The sequence below is a fragment of the Octopus bimaculoides genome, chromosome 9 (assembly GCF_046866305.1).
Source record: "Octopus bimaculoides isolate indiv1 chromosome 9, ASM4686630v1, whole genome shotgun sequence".
Classification (NCBI taxonomy): domain Eukaryota; kingdom Metazoa; phylum Mollusca; class Cephalopoda; order Octopoda; family Octopodidae; genus Octopus; species Octopus bimaculoides.
The window spans coordinates 615,058-629,835 of NC_142936.1; the positions used below are offsets into that span (position 1 = coordinate 615,058).

General features: G+C 37.4%; 1 protein-coding gene across 8 annotated transcripts in view; it reads left to right on the forward strand.

The window, feature by feature from the left end:
* Positions 1–12,906, forward strand: part of LOC106879485 (ATP-citrate synthase) — a 69,815-nt gene extending 56,909 nt beyond the window's left edge. For all 8 annotated transcript variants that reach the window (XM_052970337.2, XM_089356928.1, XM_014929084.3 and 5 more), the window contains 13 exons: positions 385–476; positions 841–945; positions 1,601–1,682; positions 2,467–2,577; positions 3,936–4,063; positions 4,188–4,281; positions 5,893–6,047; positions 6,392–6,542; positions 6,769–6,912; positions 7,575–7,688; positions 8,858–8,940; positions 11,238–11,314; positions 11,968–12,906. In XM_052970337.2, coding sequence (XP_052826297.1) covers positions 385–476; positions 841–945; positions 1,601–1,682; positions 2,467–2,577; positions 3,936–4,063; positions 4,188–4,281; positions 5,893–6,047; positions 6,392–6,542; positions 6,769–6,912; positions 7,575–7,688; positions 8,858–8,940; positions 11,238–11,314; positions 11,968–12,068 — 1,437 coding nt within the window. In that variant the 3' untranslated portion in view covers positions 12,069–12,906. The remainder of the gene's footprint in view (positions 1–384; positions 477–840; positions 946–1,600; positions 1,683–2,466; positions 2,578–3,935; positions 4,064–4,187; positions 4,282–5,892; positions 6,048–6,391; positions 6,543–6,768; positions 6,913–7,574; positions 7,689–8,857; positions 8,941–11,237; positions 11,315–11,967) is intronic.
* Positions 12,907–14,778: the final 1,872 nt, after the last annotated feature.

The window sequence follows — 14,778 nt, forward strand, 5'->3', positions numbered from 1 at the left end:
GGCTGACCAAAGCCTTGTGAGTGGATTTAGTAGACAGAAACTGAAAGAAGTCCAATGTTGGTGTGTTTCTGCCTCTGTAACTTAGCGGTTTGGCAAAGAGACAAACAGAATAAGTACCAGGCTTACAAAGAATGAGTCTAGGGATTGATTTCTTCAACTAAAAGCAATGCTCCAGCATGGCCGCAATCAAATGACTGAAACAAGTAAAAGAATATTTATTGCACAGACCTGAAACATGTATTAAATGATTTCAAAATATCACTGTCTGGTTTGCAACTTTATATGTGTGTGTGTGTGTGTACATATATACACACACACACACATTGTATGCTGTGTTGTATATGTTTGTTTTTTGCTATTATTTCACCTTTTACCCTCAAACAGGTTGGTGGAGTAAAACCTGGTTGTTTCAAAATTGGAAACACAGGTGGCATGCTGGATAACATTTTATCTTCAAAACTCTACAGACCTGGCAGGTAAGGCTTAATAATTCCTTGAAGTGATCAGTTTCGCTGAGATGGCATAATTGCTTAGAGCAGTCTAGGTTTAATTCTAATTTGAAATCCTTTTTCTTTGGTAAAGGCATGAATGTCACTAACTCTCATATCATTGTTTATTAATCTAAAGCTCAATGCTCTTCTTATAAATAGTTATTTTATAGTAATTATATTTCATTATGAGGTGACAAAGCTCTCATGCCTTTCTTACAGGAATTACAGACTTAAATGAATTAATTGCAACAAAAAAAACTGTGACCTGGTCATGTATTTGGCTTTTTCTTTGTTTTAATGATGTCCTGTGTAAAAGAATCCTTAATTTTGTTAACCTTTTTATTTTCAGCGTAGCGTATGTATCTCGTTCAGGTGGGATGTCAAATGAATTGAATAATATCATAGCATTAAACACAAATGGAGTCTACGAAGGTGTTGCTATTGGTGGAGACAGGTGAGAAAATAATCCATGGTTAAATTACTTTTCATTTTTACCCATGCCAGCATGGAACGATGATGATGATGATGTTGTTTAGAAAATAAAGACAGAAATTCATTCTTTGGTGACAAGATACCTTTCTTTTTGTTTCAGCATGATTTCCTGACTGTAGAGGGGTGGAGAACTCTGAAAAAGTTCTTTCTAACGTATTTTAATAAGTCAATCAATGCAACTCAGTTTTTTCTTCTTACAGAGACAACTGATGCCTTTTATTTGCAAAGTTTCCTTCACATTCTTTGGAATGTGCTGCAACTGTTTCTGTGAAAGGTTGAAAATTGTTGGTACCATATAAAGTTGTTAACGCCTTAATCGTTTTCATATGATACTAAGAAAGTTAGACTCTTCTTAGCTTAAACTATTAATAGTATAACTTATCAACAAGGACACCTACCAATATTCATCTTGCACGCACACACACACACACACACACACACGTGTATATGTGTTTTGCAGTAATTTAAATCTGATTCTCCATTTGCATCTGAGTTTAATGTCCATCTTTGGAAGTGGAAATAATTTAAAAACGGTTGTTTAGTTTAGATTAAAATAAATATGATTTTTTTTTTAAAACTAAGAGTGAATTTTTATTTCAAAATATGTCTTTGTTTAGATATCCTGGCACAACATTCCCTGATTATATAATGCGGTATCAAGAACAAGAAGATGTGAAGATGATAGTTCTTCTGGGAGAGGTAATCTCAAGAGTTTTAAGGGCTTTTTCTTTTTAAAGATCATTGTAGAGATTGCATGTGTGTGTGTGTGTGGGGGGGGACTTCATGATGTTACCATAAAAGAATGTAGAAATAGATGAAAGATCCTGTGATGATAAAGTAGCTGTTGATTAGTGTTATCATCACCAGCTGTTTATTATATTATGTAGTGCAGACTAGCTTTAGTTACTGTTATATTTGTCTTGCCTTGGCTCCTCATCTTCTGGTGGAATTGCAAGTGTGCCATCATGGTACATGGTTTGGGTAAATTTTTAGAATTGTCAGAGCCTATCCCTCTCCAGATCAGACTACAGCAGATTTCTTCAAGAGAGAGAGAAAGAAAAGAATTAGTACCAGTACAGCATTAGTACCCAAAACAACAAAAGGCAAGTTTGTGTCTGGCAATTTTTGAAGTCAGATCACAGTGAGCCAGAATGGACAGATAACTCTACCGGTTCATCAGCTTGTAGATTGGCACTGCTTACAGTGTTATATTTACCAATATCAACTGTAAATGTAACCTTTACAGTATGGAGTATAAATTTGCTCCAATTTAAAATTCTCAATATTATTGTTTCATGTAAAATTTTGAATAATATTTTTACATCCATTTAGTTTAGAAGATAATTATTTTACAAACTATTTACACGTTAAGAGAATTGATTGACATTTAAGAAACTTATGATTTTTTTTTAACAATAACTCATATGAGATGTCTAAAAATGTATCGATCTGTGTGTTATGCAAAGCTTTTGTCTCTCCTCAGGTTGGTGGTGTTGAAGAATACAAAGTAATTGAAGCGATGAAGGCTGGTAAAATCACCAAACCTCTTGTGGCTTGGTGTATTGGCACATGTGCCCGAATGTTTACCTCTGAGGTATTTTAGCTGATTTTATCTTCATTTCTCTTAAAACACCACTAGTATTCATCATCATCATCATGGTTTAACATCCGTTTTCCATGCTGGCATGGGTTGGACGGTTTGACTGGGGACTGGCAAGCCAGGAGGCCTAGTGCAGCCTCCTGGCTTGCCAGTCCCCACCACTCTTTTGTATCGTTCACAAATGCAGAACACGTTTACTTTTCCTTCATCTCTACACTTGGCTCCCTTTGGCCCCGCCGCCTCACCTACTTTTAAGTGGCCACACTGGACCCTTTGCCTCCCCTCCTGTCCTGCCTGTTACTCTTATTTCTTTTGTACTCCACAATCTGTGCATTTGTCATCACTCCATCTTATGGATCGCATGGGTTTCCCTTACCTCCCTGTCGTCTCAGTCAGATTGCTTTGAATATAGAAATACCAATCTCAGGATGTTGAGTCCTTCTCATCACTGTTGTCTCTGCCTCTGTCACTCCTGCTTCTCACTCGGTAAAAAGAAGCTGGCAAGTAAGCAGACACATGTGGGGGAACTTTCCTTTTTGTGACACCATGCCCTCAATATGGTTCTGTCTGTCTGTCTCTTGTGTTGGTGGAATCACAAAAACATACCCCTTATATTCTGTAAAGGGCTCTTCAACCGTATCAAGGACATGATCCTGGGTCCACAAAAGAAAAGGTATCCAGCATTAGTGGCTGGTGTTACTAAAGGGATCCAGTCATAGGAACTGAGCCAAAAACGAAACACAAGGTAAAGTTCCCTCCAACCCATTTTATATGAGTGCTACCCCTTGAATACATGTTGTTGATGATGATTGTGTGTGAATTGAGCCTTCTTTTCTTATATTCAATCATCATCATCATCATCATCATCATCGTTTAACGTCCGCTTTCCATGCTAGCATGGGTTGGACGATTTGACTGAGGACTGGTGAAACCGGATGGCAACATCAGGCTCCAATCTGATTTGGCAGAGTTTCTACAGCTGGATGCCCTTCCTAACGCCAACCACTCAGAGAGTGGAGTGGGTGCTTTTACATGTCACCCGCACGTTGCTGAAGTAGTTTTAAACTGTCATTTTTAATGTGTGTTGGTTGAGTGTTTATATTTAATGAACTCTTTTAACCTGTTGGTCATTGAAATATCTTCTACAGTTTGATCAGCAGAGATCAATTGCCTACGTTTTGTTCATTGATACATGTTCAGTTGTACTTGATAAATAATTAGTTATTCATTCTCTCTAGATATTGTTATTTATTCCTTATGTATTTTTATTAATAGTCTGAGCATTTTCTTGTAAAACTTGTGAAGTTATCTTTTATGTTAACCTAAATTGTTTTTTTTCCCCCCCTTTATAGGTTCAATTCGGTCATGCTGGTTCTTGTGCTAATGCTGACCGTGAAACAGCTGTTGCTAAAAACAAAGCACTCAGAGAAGCTGGGGCTTATGTTCCTAACAGTTTTGATGGACTTGGGACACTTATAAAGTAAGTGTGATTATATTCTACATTCAGGCTGGACATATTATTATTATTATTATTATTAAAACCCGAAAACCAGCACACCCACGATTGACACATTAACTTATATGTTTCTATATCTTTCTTCAAGGAAAGTCTATGAAAATCTTGTTGGCCAAGGTATTATTATTCCAGAGCCAGAACAAGCCCCTCCAACTGTACCAATGGATTATGCATGGGCTAGGGTATGTTAACGATGTTTCAATCCTACTTTATTGTTTTTCATTATTATTATTTAATCCACTTAAGGCAGAATCGTTAGCTCACTGGATGAAATACTTGGTGGTATTTCACCTATCGCTATGTTCTGAGTTCAAATTCTGCCAAGGTTGACTTTGCCTTTCATCCTTTTGGGGGTCAATAAGTACCAGTTGAACACTGGGGTCGATGTAATTGACTCATCCCCTCTCCCAAAATTGCTGCCCTTGTGACAAAATTTGAAACCCTTATTTAATCTAAGTGGATTAAATAAAGCTTACAGGCTTTGTGGTTTTAATTGTTGATTAAATAAGTTTCTTGATGATTTTTGTTGAATACAGGTGGGGACAAGTGTTTTAATTGCTTGAAGCACTTCCTACTATTTAGCAAAAAACTGTGATTCCCCCTCAGATGAGTTGTCATGGATATATCTGTGTAGAAGTCCTATCTCATCACTGGCGCAGTGAACGAATGACTCACTGCCAAAGATACTCCAAAGAATGGAGTTTTCATTAACTTACTGTCATCAGTTCAATTCCTCCGCTTAAATTACAACAGTTTGGTTTTTCAGTTCAAGAATATTGCCATATTTAAGGCTCAATTTTTCTTTCCTTATTATAAAAATACTTCTGAGAGGCAAGTAGCAAACAAGAAATACACATAACCTTGTTTCATTAATATCTTCCCAAATATTCCCGCATTTAATTATGTTTGAATTACAAGAAATAAATGAATGAATTGTAAAATACTTGACATACTGAAGCAAGCAAAGTGGTCTGGGTATAACTTAATGGTAACTATGAGTATTGAACTCAAGACCATGCAGTTTGCATCCACTGCCTCATTTACACATGACATTTACCTCTGATGGTCCATCAGATTTACTTCTTGGAGAATTATTTCTTTTGATTTCTTAGTTTGATGAAATGGAATTTGTTTCAAAATACTTAAACTTTGACCATAGTTTTATCACATTCTGGGTGCTTTTTCTCTTCCTTTTCTTCATCACTTGATCAAGTGATGAAATTTACTTCCTTATCACTGGGTCCTGGGCTCAATTCCACTCTATGATCACATCGGGTGAGATTTTCCTCACTCAATTTCTTGAGTGAGTTTGGATAGAAGGGAACTGTAGAGGCTCTACCTAGAGGTCATAGGTCACTAACGTTTTTTTCACTAAGTCTGCCTCAAGGTTGCATTCATTGACTGAAATATACCCCTAATGACACTGTTAATACAATAAGGCTGTGCTTTGGATTGAATAACTGGAATACTTTGTCAGAGCCACTTATTTCAACATCATTATTTCTCTCTCCTTTGTAATTCACTCAGTATTTCGTTGCACTTCCCTTTATTCACTGAGCCCTTCGTTCACACAGCTCTCCACTCCCAGTCCCATACCCACAGAAACTACCCACACCCATCAAGCTCCCCACTGACTGAGCCCTCCATTGACCAACTCCTCACTCACCAAAACCCCTACACCCACTGAGCCTTTCACTCACTAATCCCCACCCCCTGATCAAGCCCTTCACTTACTGCCATCTGTCGTGAACCTTTATCCCTAGGACTAATTCATTTCTGCTTTTCCTTCACAGGAACTCGGTTTGATTCGTAAACCTGCATCTTTCATGACCAGCATTTGTGATGAACGAGGTTCAGAGCTACTCTATGCTGGAACTCCAATCACAGATATTTTTAAAGAAGATTTAGGCATTGGCGGTGTCCTTAGCCTTCTCTGGTTCCAAAGACGGTAACTTAATATTTCAATTATATTCTTTCCATACATTTTTTATTTATTTTTGCCTTTGTCAGGAATCAATAAAATAAAAATATTAGTCAAATGGTATTGATTATCTCCACATCTCTCAAATTGATGGCTTTGTGCCTAAATTAGATACAATTATTATTGTTATTATTATTATTAAACAAATTTCATTCTGTTTAAAGTATTTCCTATCATTGAATTCCAGTCGACCCACGACTCTCTTTTTCTCCCTCTCTCCTTCCTCTCTTTCCTCACTCTTCTCCCTCTCTACTTATTCTTTCTTTCACTAATACATGAAAGGTTTTTCTTTCTATTATTCAACTTCCAAGACTTCCAAAATATGCCACCAAATTCATCGAGATGTGCCTGATGGTGACGGCTGACCACGGACCGGCTGTTTCTGGAGCACACAATGCTATTGTCTGTACACGGGCAGGCAAAGACTTGGTCTCAGCTCTAGCTTCTGGACTCCTTACTATTGTAAGTATATTCTTACAGTCACACATCATCATCATCATCATCATCAACAACACCATCACTCTCGTTATTCTCATCATCATCTTACATTTATCTTTCATTTGTAATTTTTTTTACCCTTTTTCCATTTTATATCTTCCACTTCCTCTAATTTAACATCTTTGATATTATTACCTCCATCCATTTCACTAGAAACGAATTCTGACCCATGTTTTGCTTCTTGTGGCAGGGTGATCGCTTTGGTGGGGCACTAGATGCAGCTGCCAAGCAGTTCAGTGAGGCCTACGACAGTAGCATGATTCCAATGGAGTTTGTTAACTCTATGAGGAAAAAGGGGAAACTTATCATGGGCATTGGACACCGTGTGAAATCCGTGAGTAGTCTTGAGTTTTAGTTACATTCATGTGTACATATATTTCGAAATTCTTTACACACACACACACACACACACATGTATATAACACAATATAATTATCAGGATACACTCTCGTTTACTGAGATTACATCAGAGGTGTGTAATTCAATCCTCATGTGCATAAACAACATGCAATTATCTTGCATCAAAATACAAATCAGAACATTTTCTGTTATTGATTGAAGATTGATGAAGGTAGCTTGTGAATATGGTGAGTGAATTACACAACTTTGGTGCAATCTCACAAAATGGTACATAGTCTATCTTGGCAATTGCATTATGTTATAATAATTCAACCAAGCTGGCATTGTGTGCTACCATTATATTTATATATATATATATATATGAAAATACAGAGTGACTCTTAGAGACTGTCGTATTCCTGGGAAATTCATCAGGGAATCTCATCCGTTGCCTGGTTTGGAGTGGTGGAACTAGGCATGAACAATCGCAGATCTTCCATGGGGTGGGGGTGGGGGGGAATGGCTTTGTCCAAACCTGCATCTTAAAGAAGTTTCCAGGTGCAGATTTATCATCTCACAACACCTACAAAAGCTGTTCATCTCATTGAAATATTTACTAAATTCACGAATACGACGTCTCTGTTTAAATCTTTTCAGTTGAACAACCCTGACATGCGTGTAGTGATCTTAAAAGATTATGTGAAGCAACACTTCCCTGCAACTCCTCTGCTTGATTACGCATGCGAAGTGGAGAAAATAACCACCTCGAAGGTAAGTTGGATTCTGGATCAAAAGAGATATGCTGTAGTATAAGGTTTAACTGAGGTCTGGATCAAAAACTTAGGTAATATAAGGATTAACTAAGACTATCCAGGCAGTGAGTAGACAAAATCTCCCAAGGTGTTTAAAATCCAAGAACAAGCAGGGCAGATAACTTATCAAAATTTTTGAAAAAGACTCTGCAGATTAAAATCGATTTGGTTGTTTGAGAGGTAAGAAGTAAAAATCACAAATTTGTTTCAGTTGTATTAAATCTCCTTGGTGAAGTATATTCTTCTCAGCTGGTGATACAAAGTGATTAATATTACATGTATAAATAGAGAGAGAGAGAGAGAGAGAGTGGGGTGTGTAGTGACACTGATTATGAATATCTACAATCCAGTTTGTATGAATATCTACAATCCAGTTTGTGAGGCAAGTTTCCGAGATGAATGTCCATTTTCCATGCTGGCATGGGTTGGACGGTTCAACTGGGGGTCTGGGAAGCCAGGAGGCTGCACCAGGCTCCAGTCTGATCTGGCAGTGTTTCTACAGCTGGATACCCTTCCTAACGCCAACCACTCCGTGAGTGTAGTGGGTGCTTTTTACGTGCCACCGGCACAGGGACCAGAGGAGGCTGGCAATGGCCACGATTAGTTGGTGCTTTTCATGTGCCACCAGCGCGGAAGCCAGTCAAGGCGACACTGGCATCAGCCACATTCGGATGGTTCTTTTTACGTGCCACCGGCACGGGGATCACAACTACAATCTCCATTTGATTTTCATTTTGATGTTGATGTACTTGACTCAATAGGTCTCCTCAAGCACAGCAGGTTGCCCTACGATCCAAGGTAGTTTTGAATGGGCTGGGGCTGGTTATGTGAAACTGATGTAGGATACAGCCATGAATTCACTTTATTTGCCGGGTCTTCGCAGTCACAGCATATCTCCAGAGGTCTCGGTCTTTCGTCATTGTTTCTGCATAACTTTCTACTATTCAAGATGTTAGGAAATTGGAATTGTTTTCTCTCATGTGAGTTCTTTGTTTTATAAAGATGAGAGGAACATAATTGGTTGGAGTTCTATTCTAATTCTCACATAAAGTGTTATTGTTATGATGATGATGATTGTTCTAGTATTTTCCTTCAGGGAAATAAATGTTGTTTCTATTTTGATTTCAGAAACCTAACCTAATTTTAAATGTCGACGGCTTCATTGGTGTTGCAATGGTTGATCTTTTCCGGAATTGTGGATGTTTCACACGGTGAGTTAACTGTGTGTGTGTGTGTGTGTGTGTGAACATGGGAATAGCAGTTGTCTTCATATGAACATTAGATTCTGCTGACTTTGATGTTGCGACAGTTTTGTTCAGGTGAGAAAAGTCAGGTTAAAGGATGGGTGGACACATTTGCTGGGCTGAAGTTGTTCAATGGAGTTGGAGAGGATTGAGATTTCTAGGTTGTGTGTTGGTAGGACGTGGTGGAGGGGGTCGAGACTAGAATAATTTGTGAGAACTGTTCAGTCAGTTGGTTTGGAGTTGGAGTGAATGTTTTGATCCTGGAGGTAAACTGTTGCTCATAAGGGACCCCTAACCAGTGTTGATCCTCTATCAATAGCCTTGTCTAATATCAGGTGCCAAAAATGGGCTTCTCAAAAGTTTGTTCGTACTGGGACACTTGTTGGGGACTGAGGTAGAAGAGAATTCAGGGTATTGAGCCAACTTTGAGGACAACTACCAGAAGTTCAAGTGTTTGGGGATCCTGTCCTATCTGTGAACCTCAACTGAGAGACTTTCATGACTTGTACACTTTGGTAATCGGTGGCACTTTACGAGAATAGTTGGAAGCAACTCCTCTTGAAACTGTGTCATCCTTAAACTGGGGACTTTCCTGATCTGAAGACTTGCAACAAAACAAGAGAACTAAAAACATCCAAAGACTGGGTGGTAGCGTTAAAGCAGGTGACATGTTTAGGCACCAGAAAAATAATGATTGTCTTATGCAAAGTCCTTTCTGTGTTGACATTTGAGAGAAATGGGCCTCATTTGTAGATGGGAAGTCTCTCTCTCTCTCTTAAAACAGTTCTCTAACAACAGCAGGTAAATTTGCAAGGTTATCAGAAAGATAAGTTTTGCAGGAGAGAAAAAAATATATCAAATGGGTGGGGGTGGGGTCAAAAGGAGAAGAAAAAAAAGGAGGAAAGATAATTGAATTGTGACTCTTTGTGGTCTTTCAGCTAATTAACTCCATTAATGGCCCTTGCTATATTTGAATCTCCATTGATATTAAAACTACATGTATCAGGTGACATTCTATATATTATTTCTCATGTTGTCTAATGTGAAGTAACAAAACTCTCCAACATCGAAGAGACAGTTGTAACTTCATCATTTCTAACTCGAATCCCAGGCAAGAACAGTTTCTTCTCCTTAATTTACCAAAACAGAAAGCTGCAACCATGGATATGGTGTTAAAAAGTTTGAGGCTGACAAATGCCTTACGAGTGAAGTTCGGGGAGATGGAAACTTTAAGAAGTCACTTGTATAAGTACGTAATAGCAGTGTAGGATAACTCGGCAGATTCAAACAATACCCAATGGTTACATCCAAATTCATTTGAGTTATCTCCCCTCACGTCGGTATCTACTCTACATTTAACATTATTGAAGCCAGTAAAACGACCGACAGCTCCTCTAGACCACAAAGATTTACCTACAATTAACTAGCTTCCCCAGCTAACACCTCAGACACCATTTTTATATTCCAGTACCATTTAGTGTTCTGCAAGTGACTCTGGTTTCCATTTTATTTATACAAGAATACTATTAGCCAGTTGGATAAATAGCAAGGAAAACAAAAGGTGATTTAATTTTGAAATAAACTGGTGGAAACGGTGCTCCAATCTGGCCTTTCATATGATGGCATAATCAAAATAAACACCTCAAGATGTTATATGGAAGGTAGCTGTCATCAGGAAATTAAATTTTAAGTAATGTTATGAAAGAAAAGGTTTCTTTGCTAGGATGTAATGTTTTTGGAATTCTTTAGAATGTATTTTATAGGAATTTCAGGTGGTGAGCTGGGAGAACCATTGTGCCTATAAAAGAAAGGATTCATCATCATCATCGTTTAACGTCCGCTTTCCATGCTAGCATGGGTTGGATGATTTGACTGAGGACTGGTGAAACCGGATGGCAACACCAGGCTCCAATCTAATTTGGCAGAGTTTCTACAGCTGGATGCCCTTCCTAACGCCAACCACTCAGAGAGTGTAGATTCAGTCTATTGGAATTCATGATTTAGTTTGTGATAATTTCTTTCTTAGGCTCAAGATACTTCGTTGATTGATTTGATTTTATTACTTTATTGATCATTTATTGATCAGAGAGCACTAAAAGACAAGATTTGGTTTTGGTATTTGATGTTAGGAAACTAGAAATAGATTCCTCACTCTCCCTCTGTCAGAATTGATTTAGCTATAATATGATTAATTAATTTAGCTATAATAATAAAACTATAACTATTTATTGCGAATATTTTTCTTTTTTTATTAATTTCACCAGAGAGGAAGCTCAAGAATATGTGGAAATTGGTGCTCTGAACGGACTCTTTGTGCTTGGTCGTAGCATGGGCTTCATTGGTAAGTTTTTTGGAAAGTCAACGATAGAGGACATTTGTTTTGAGAAGTTGCAGAATATTTGAATGAACCAGTTTCATGAACCTTACTCTCATCCTCTATATATGTGTGTGTGTGTGATATATATATATATAATATACCCCGGCAAAGAAAGTGAGATCACAGCTGTAGTCTGCACCAGTGTCGCAAAACCAGCCCATTTAAAAAGTACCTTTGAATTGTTGGGTGACATTCCGTGCTTGAGGAAATCTGTTGAGTCAAGTAAATCAAAATCAAATGGAAATTCTAGTTGTGGCCTGCAATAAGCACCATTCATGTGTGGGTTGCTACCAGAGCCGCCTGGCTGGAAGCCGTCAGCAACTGTAAAGACTCAGCAGAGAACAACGAGAATTGCTGGTCCTTGCATCTGGCACCATGAGGAACCTGTAGTAATGTTGAAGGTGAAGTTATATTCAAAATAATTTCAATTTCCTTCCATAAATTTAGAAAAAACAACTTGTACTATTCTTAGGTTTTTGATCACATCACTATTTGCCTAACAAATACTTTTTGCATTTTTTCTTTTATAATATATATATATATATATATATATATATATATATATATATATATATATATATATATATATAGTATATATATAATTGTTTGTATTTTAGGTCATTATTTGGACCAAAAGAGATTGAAGCAAGGTTTGTATCGTCACCCATGGGATGACATCTCCTACATCTTACCCGAGAGTCTACATGAAAGTCTTTGAAACTGCTCATTGATTGCTGCTTCCTGTTAAAGAATCTTCTTCTTCCATCTGGTGCTGTTACTTCTGACTGCTGAGATTGTAGATGTTCCTTACAAACGGCTGGTTTAATGTTACCATTTGGAGATGAGGGAGTCGAACCTGATCACGTATTGTTGCCGACATTATTCCCTAGAAGTTGAGTCTGTTTTGGTAGATTAGCTGTAGGGCTACATCATGTACCAACTACCTAATGTCTTTTTATCTCTAAGGTAGACATGTATTTATCAAGTGTCCTCTAAAACTACTGTGTAGTCTTCCTCCTTTCTTCTTCCTCTTTCTCTTCTTCCCTTTGTAATTTATTATTTTCTTTAATTCATGAAAATAATTAAATTATTATTTGGATCATGTGACCAACATATTTTTTATTTTTTATTTACAACCAATCAAACTTCTTCAATTAAAAAAAATTTTTTTTTTATTTCTTTCACTTTGGGGGAATGGGTGATTTTGTTTCAGGTTTTAATAATGTATCTTTTTTTAAAAAAATTTATTCAGTGTTTTCACTTCTGTCTCAAATATATTAATGAAAGAGTAGAAGAAAAGCAATGTGGTCCAAGCTGTAAATCTAGTTAAAACTGTGTCCTGAAGCTATAATTGGATTAAAAGTGTTTATTTCTCTTGCTAACTCAATCAATCACCTATTATTCAATGTCATTCTGGTGGAATAATAGACCAAATAACACTTCATATTTGTTCCTAAAGCAATAAAACATTTCAAAGTCACTCAATTTTAGGCATTCTTTCATCTGTTTCTTTAAATTCAAAACCAAAAATAAAAAAAAAAATTTAATTATTTCCATGGCCTGTGTTGGTGTGGTTATTTATTCGAATTATCAGGTTCTGTTGTTACTCTTATTTTCAGGAATTGGAACAAGTTGAAGGTCAATTAACTTGAACAAAATGAGATAAATAATGGGAAACTATTTAGAAATAATAAATTCATGTGAAATATAACCCCCCCCCCCCAAAAAAAAAAACATTTATGATAACACTTTGTGGAGTAAACAGCCAGAAAACATCTGTAATAATAATAGTTACAAGGTCAGCCTAAAATAATAAAGTTGGTGTTAAAATAGGTTATGTATGAGCCAAAGAATTTATATTAAACTTACATTTGTGAAGAGAATTAATCACTGATGTTTGTCAAAGCAGGTGAAACAACATCCAAAATTTCAACTAATTAAAACAAAGCAGGTAACTAGTACTCTTCGATTTCGTGGAGAGAGGGGGAGAGAGTGAGTGAGGAAAGGTGTGTCATTTATGTATTTCTTTTTTGGCCTGTACAACATAAATATATCCTATTTATGCACATTTTCAAATAATTTCAGGGAGGTGGGGTTCCAGTTTCCTACCCCATCCTTTTTTTTTTTTTGAAGAAAAATAAGGGGTTTGTGGCACATTAGGAGGTCAAGGTAAGGTGATTACACACGAGAATCCGAGGGTTTTTGTTTTATGAACTGCGTGGAGGTGCACTTGTAAAAGTTTATCCAAATGGTTTCATAAATATGGTGTTGACTATCGTTTCATGATAGAAAAATATTTAAGGGTGATTGAACATCAAGAACCAATTCTTCCGTGTCCTCAGGAACATGGATACAGTCTTCCAAGTTCCAAAACAAACTTACGAAGTCGGTGAGATGGCTCGTATAAAAAGTAGTCTAACGACATACTCTTTGAGATACTTCGGTCTCATTCCGGGAAGAATAATGCACTTTTTCAGGCTTCCCCATAAACACTGATCCAGTCTTCAGCGTGATTAACCTGATAGGTGTGTATAGCCCATGCTGCTCAAGTTACTATACGCACGTCAACAGTCAATATAAATTATTGATCCCGGCCTGACGTAACGTCTAATGATAGGAATGAGGGCGTCAGCATCCCTTCTGTTGCCCTCGCCACATTCGGTCAAAAGTGGGACCATAAAGGCTCTCTTCATCAGACGTTCTTTCAATAGACCAGAACCGTTTCATCGATCTCAGTTTCAACCCCCATCTCCTCCGATCATATTTTGGTGGTTTTCAGCCTAAAACTGGTAAACCTCAGCACAGAGAGACCGCCAATCTACAGAGGTTTTACGGCAGAATCCGAGATTTTCCTTGATTAATCTGTACGACCAAGCTGTGCTGAGGAAGTGATTCACGAAAAGCAAAATCTTCCAAGGCGGAACATGGGTGTCTTCCAGAAAGGAGTTCTTAATACAGATTCAGAATATCCACACTCCCTTCTGTATTGGCGACGTCTTCGTACCATCCTACGGCAACGGCGCATGATCGTTTTTTCGTGCAAAATACATGGAAAATGACATGTCGGACAATTGTGGGTAAACGGCAGGACACCGTGTTCCAGGAAAAATGTAATGGCAGTATTATTTTTACCGTGGAAACGGAGAACTCCTCCATAAAGAATGATATTGCAACAGTTGCATAGGATTTTGTGTGTCTGTGCGCACGTGTGGGAGAGAGATAGTGAGTGAAGGTGATGATGGATGTCTTTTAAGGTCCACACTCATGTAGAAAATGGGACGTCATCATGGTCGTCGTATAAAATGTTTACGGTAGATAACTTATGGAAAAGATTATAATTTAAAATTTTTGTAATTCAAATATGTCAATGAAAATAAAGTTTAGTTAGTCGTGGAAATAGTACTGAATCTTTTGATACCCCATACATG